The sequence below is a fragment of the Parasteatoda tepidariorum genome, chromosome 7 (assembly GCF_982258835.1).
Source record: "Parasteatoda tepidariorum strain Cologne lab strain chromosome 7, Ptep-v5.0, whole genome shotgun sequence".
In the NCBI taxonomy this organism is placed as follows: domain Eukaryota; kingdom Metazoa; phylum Arthropoda; class Arachnida; order Araneae; family Theridiidae; genus Parasteatoda; species Parasteatoda tepidariorum.
This window is the reverse complement of record NC_141761.1, coordinates 13139969-13146247: the sequence shown is the minus strand read 5'-3', so window position 1 is coordinate 13146247 and position 6279 is coordinate 13139969. Positions and strand designations below refer to the sequence as shown.

Genomic DNA, 6279 nt, shown 5'->3' with positions numbered 1-6279 from the left:
CAGCCGAGGCTCGAACTCGGTCGCCCTCGCTCCAATCGTAAGTCGCTAGCACATGGTCTTACTCGCTGGACCACGCTTATACGACGTTCGAGCTACTACATAGCTTTAATTAACCTCTCCCCGTTAGTTAAACAAAAGACATGAGGGGTGACTGCGACCTCCCTAATCTATCTATAAATATTTACTTAAGTAGGGTTGTAACGAGCCCTCATCCCCAGATGTCATCCCAGAAAACTACCCCCAGATGGCGCCACTGGCGCAACAGAAATAATAACTTTCATTTTTCAGAAACTTAAAAACAGTAGAAGTAGAAGTAATGTAACTAGAGAAGCGCCATGCAGCGCTAATACCTAACTCAATATTTTCATCACTTTATAATCATCATTTACCATTTCATGTAAATTCATCTTCATCTATTTGTAATTAAAACTAATAAAGGTTTATCAATCATCAAATTGGCGGTCTAAAGGTAAGTGGAACATTTTCCACAATTCATATTGAAAACAGGAATTCATTTTAGATTGAACATTTTCTGGCGCCCGAACAGGGACCGCCATTAAGAGATTTCTTGTTTATTTTCGATTAGAAATTTAGTTTCATAGAATAGTGACTTTAAGTGTATAAATAGTTCGCTTATAAATTAAGATGGAGAAATCCAAACAAAAGCGTACTACGATAAGGTCATTAACAACTAAGTTATTAACCAAAATCGAAAACATTTATCAAGACGATAAGGTTACAATAGATGAATTGGATGAGTTAATGTCTGAATTAATATTAAAACAAGAACAATTGAAAGAAATTGATCTCGAAATTCAGCAGGGTATTACGGATGTAAATGAAATCGATACAGAAATTATAAAGTGTGATGAATATTTGACAAATATTGTAAGAAGTAAAAGCAGATTAAACAGAAAAATAGAAAAACTGTCGACTTCGGTAGTGTCTCCTGAGTTAAATTCGAACATTTCTGAACCGAAGATAAGCACTAATATAAGAATAAATGAAACTTCTTCTGTGAAACTGCCTCTTTTAACTATAGAGAAATTTTCTGGCGATCCTGCAGACTGGCAAAGATTTTACGATCAGTTCGAATCTGCCGTAGATAAAAACACTGGTTTGTCGAATGTTGAAAAGTTTAATTACTTGAAAACATATTTAGTGGGATCGGCTTCAGATGCGATTAAAGGATTCAGTTTAACAAATAATAATTATGTATCAGCAATTGAAACATTAAAAGAACGCTTTGGCAAGAAAACGTTGATAATTAACTCTCATTTGAATAAATTATTGAGTTTAACCCCAGTAGAAAAATCAACAGATATTTTTTCATTAAGAAAATTTTTTGATTCTTGTCAAACTGAAATAAGGAATTTAGAATCTTTGGGAATTAATCAGGAAAATTACGGGGCTTTACTCTGTCCTATACTTATTAAATTACTTCCCTCAGATATAGTGTTAGAAATAACCAAAAAATATAGCAATGATGATGAGTGGAAAGTATCAGAGATCCTCGATATTTTAAAAACAGAAGTAATTAGCCGAGAAAAAGCTACGGCCTTGAGTTCGTCTATAACACGAGTTTCAGAATGTTCCCCCTTTCCCTCCTCAAAGCGTAGCAGTGGAGGCGAGAATTCGCATAAACAAAATAAGAATCGCATATCAACGGCGTCAGGTTTATTGAATGAATCGAGTAATAAGAAAAATAAATGTATTTCTTGCGGTAACGATAGACATAATTTATGGGATTGTAATGAATTTAAAATGAAAGAAATGAATGAGAAAAGGGATATTTTAAAGAGAAGCGGTTGTTGCTTTATTTGTTTTCGCTTTGGCCATACAGCTAAAAAATGCAGGAGTTTTGTAAAATGCGATATTTGTTTTAGACGTCATTATACATTTATGTGTCCGGAAAAGAAAACAGATAGTAAAGTGGAAAGTACGGTTTTATCGAATGAAACTTGTAATCCGGAAGTATTAATGCAAACGTTAACAATTCGCTTAATAAACGGACAAAAAGAAATAGTTATACGCGGATTGATAGACACGGGGTCCCAAAAGTCGTATCTTTTAAAAGAAACAATAAATAAAATTGGTTACAAACCAATAGGGCAAGAAAACTTAAATCATAGTCTTTTCGGTGGATTACAAAGAACTAATCAGCATAATAAATACAGAATTTTTTTGAGCGATTTAAATCGGGATTATTTTTGTAACTTTGAAGTTTATGATCAGGAAAAAATTTGTACAGAAATTCCTAAAATAAGAGACGGCACGTGGATAAAAGAAGCGAATAAGTTAGGAATTAAATTTTGCGATTATAAAAACATGGAAGGGTCGAATTCAGAAACTAAAGAAATTGATTTACTTATCGGAGCCGACGTTTGCGGTAAACTTTTCACAGGTATTATTAAATCAGTTTCAGAAAGTTTAGTTGCATTCGAAACGCGATTAGGTTGGACACTTATGGGTAAAACTCGTGATCCCGAAAACAGTAATAGTACCAACACAGTTTTGTCCCTTCATGTGGCTCAGGCTAAAATTTCGGATCTCTGGAAACTAGATACGTTAGGGATATTAGACCCAGGTGAAAAAGAATCAAGAGAAGAAATTGCAAAAGCTACCGAAGACCATTTTAATCGCAACATAAAGGTACTTGAAAATGGGAGATATGAAGTGAGCCTTCCATGGATCTTAAATCACCCTACTTTGCCTGATTATAGAAGTGTTGCTGAAAGAAGATTGAAGAACTGCGTTGAGTCCTTAAAGAAATCAGAAATATTAGAAGATTATGAAGCGGTATTTAAAGAATGGTTGCGAGAGGGAATTATCGAAGAGGTTGACCCAGACGATACAGCCACCAATGAACATTTTTTGCCCCACCGAGCAGTGATAAAAGAAAATTCTACTACCAAGATCAGACCTGTTTTTGATGGTTCGACCAAAATAAAAAATTTTCCCTCTATCAATAATTGTCTTGAAAAAGGACCTAATCTTGTGGAGCTCATTCCTTCAGTTATCAACAGATTTAGATTAAATAAGATTGGAGTCATTGCAGATATTCGAAAAGCTTTCTTGCAGATCCAACTGAGTGAAGCTGATAGACCTTTCCTAAGATTTCTATGGTGTCAAAATGGAGACCTTTCGAAGATCAAAATTTACCAACATAGAAGAGTGGTGTTTGGCTTGACTTGCAGTCCGTATTTGTTGGGAGCCACCCTACAGTACCATTTGAAGAAAGCGCCAGAATCAATGCTGGAAACTGCTGTTAAATTAGAAGAATCATTTTATGTAGATAATTGCTTAACCAGTGTTGAAGATAGAGAACATTTGCACAAATTTATTACTGAATCGCAGTATATATTGAAGAGAGCTCAATTCGATCTAAGAGGGTGGGAGCATAGTATCCTAAATTCACAAGAAGTAGCCATCCCTAATGAAGAAAGAAAAGTACCAGTTTTGGGACTGATTTGGAAATTAAGTACTGATTCATTGACTTTGGACTTAAAGGAAACATCGCAGGCATCTGAGACTTTAACGAAAAGGAAAATCCTGTCTGAAGTTCACAAAGTATTCGACCCAATTGGTTACACGTGTCCAGTAACATTAATACCGAAGATCATGCTTCAGGAGTGCTGGAAGCTAAAATGCACTTGGGATGCAGAATTACCATCGTCTATTAGAAAAACGTTTGAAAAATGGCAAAAACAACTAAGTCAATTGAAAGATATAACGATTCCGAGATGTCTCTTGGACAATCCTGAAGGTTCGAGAAAATTAAGTTTACATATTTTTTGTGATGCGAGCACATGCATATTCCTGAGAAGCCAAAACGAAGACTCGACATCATGTCAGCTCATTCAAGCTCGATCTCGAGTAGCTCCTCTAAAACCCGTCACAATACCCAGACTTGAACTTTTATCCTGTACAATTGGAGCTAGACTGGCTCATGGAGTTAAATCAGACTTAAGACTTGAAAATATTCCAACATTTTTCTGGTCAGATTCAGTAAATGCCCTCTTTTGGATAAAAAGGAATGAAAATTGGGCCCCTTTTGTTTACAACAGAGTCCAGGAAATCAGATCTCTCAGTTTGCCAGAAGACTGGAATTATGTTCCTGGAACTCTTAATCCAGCTGATCTTCCCTCACGAGGATGTTCTGCAGAGCATCTTAAGCAATCTAAATGGTGGGAGGGCCCTATTTTTCTGAAAGATCCACCACAGCTCTGGCCAAAAGATATTATCGATCCAGATTTGGACATTATCAACGCTGAAAGAAGAAAAACGATAGTGACTTCAACAAATTTATTCAAAGGACAAATTCTGTTATATGATACTTTAACATCATATCGAAAAATGATAAGAGTAACTGCTTGGATTTACAGATTCTATCGAAACATCAAGAGTGCTGCGGATGAACGAAACCTCGAAAAACAGCTGACTATTGAAGAAATGAAAGACGCTGAAATGGTCATTTTAAAGTACGTGCAGAACAGATGCCTAGCAGAAGAAACCAAGCCTTGCTATACTTCATTACAAACTATAACGGATGATGAAGGCCTTATACGAGTTAGAACAAGAATAGCCATGAGGAAGGATTTGAGAACATTTAAGTATCCTATTGTTCTGCCATCTGACCATAATGTCACTCACTGCCTTATACTTGATAAACACAAAGAACTAAATCATGCCGGAACTCAAATTGTAATGTCAGTTCTAAGAGAACAATATTGGATCCTCAGATGCAGAAAAACTGTTCAACGAGTGATTAAAAAATGTGTCACTTGCAAAAGATTCAGTGCTCGTCCTACAGAAGTCCTAAGTGGTCCTCTACCTGAAGATCGTGTACGAGAAGCATTGATTTTCGAGGTCATTGGAGTGGATTTGTGCGGACCACTCTTTTTGAAGGATGGAAGCAAGAGTTGGATCGTGCTGTTCACCTGTGCGGTTTTCCGAGCCATTCATGTTGAATTAGTTACGTCACTTTCCACGGATAGCTTTCTGTTGGCATTTAGAAGGTTTATAGCACGACGAGGAAGACCCGCAACGGTTTTCTCTGACAACGGCACAAATCTGACTCGAGCGGCTGCAGATCTGAAATCAGTAGACTTCGAAAAACTAAAAGAGTTTGCTACTTCAAAAAAGATTCACTGGAAGTTCAATCCTCCCTCTGCACCCTGGTGGGGTGGATTTTTTGAAAGAATGATTGGAATGCTGAAATCAATTTTACGAAGAGTCCTTGGAAGAGCAAACCTTCTCTATGAAGAGCTATACACAGTAATTTGTGATGTTGAAAGCATCATAAATTCCAGACCACTTACGTACATCTCAGAAGATCTAGAGGACATGATACCATTAACACCTGCCATGTTTTTGCACGAACTTAAAGAATCTGGAGTACCAGATATTGATTTAATTGATGCCACCAGGATGAAAAAACGATTTGCCTATCGTCAAAAAATTCGAGAGGACTTAAGAAAACGTTTCCGAATTGAATACTTAGGACAACTTAAGGATTTTGCCCGTAAAAAGAAAGACTCTCAAGTTAAAGAAGGAGAAATCGTTCTCGTAGGAGACGATAACAACAAACGCATCAATTGGCTTTTGGGCAAAATAGAAGCTCTTTACCCCGGCAAAGATGGAAAAACAAGAGTGGTGCGCGTAAAAACTCGGCATGGATCATACTTACGACCATGTCGAAAACTTTATAGACTTGAAGTGACTAATTGAGTTTCGTCATGACATTTGTCGTCCAAAACTCAAGGTGGGAGGATGTAACGAGCCCTCATCCCCAGATGTCATCCCAGAAAACTACCCCCAGATGGCGCCACTGGCGCAACAGAAATAATAACTTTCATTTTTCAGAAACTTAAAAACAGTAGAAGTAGAAGTAATGTAACTAGAGAAGCGCCATGCAGCGCTAATACCTAACTCAATATTTTCATCACTTTATAATCATCATTTACCATTTCATGTAAATTCATCTTCATCTATTTGTAATTAAAACTAATAAAGGTTTATCAATCATCAAATTGGCGGTCTAAAGGTAAGTGGAACATTTTCCACAATTCATATTGAAAACAGGAATTCATTTTAGATTGAACAAGGGTGGTGAGGTTAATAGAGGCCTACTCCCAATCCAAGTTTGAAAATTAAAGCTTAATATTCAAGAGAGTTAGGCGGTCTTGAAATTTGAGCCTTTTTCCCGCCATTTTATTTATTTTTTTTTTTTTAATCCATTATGCGTTCTTCTGCAAAGAAAGACATTTGATTTTATAC

At 36.5% G+C, this 6279-nt stretch overlaps 1 protein-coding gene across 1 annotated transcript; it reads left to right on the top strand.

Annotated features, from left to right (window-relative positions):
• The first annotated feature begins 645 nt into the window (after positions 1-645).
• On the top strand, positions 646-5730 carry LOC147806858 (uncharacterized). Its single transcript, XM_087168618.1, has 2 exons — positions 646-1117; positions 2252-5730. The coding sequence occupies exons 1-2, from the start codon at positions 646-648 to the stop codon at positions 5728-5730; spliced, it is 3951 nt and encodes a 1316-aa protein (XP_087024744.1).
• Positions 5731-6279: the final 549 nt, after the last annotated feature.

Coding starts and splice junctions, on each gene's coding strand:
- LOC147806858 (XM_087168618.1), top strand. CDS start 646: ATGGAGAAATCCAAACAAAAGCGTACTACGATAAGGTCATTAACAACT. Junction 1,118..2,251: donor TGCCGTAGATAAAAACACTG/GTTTGTCGAATG, acceptor AAATTTGTACAG/AAATTCCTAAAATAAGAGAC.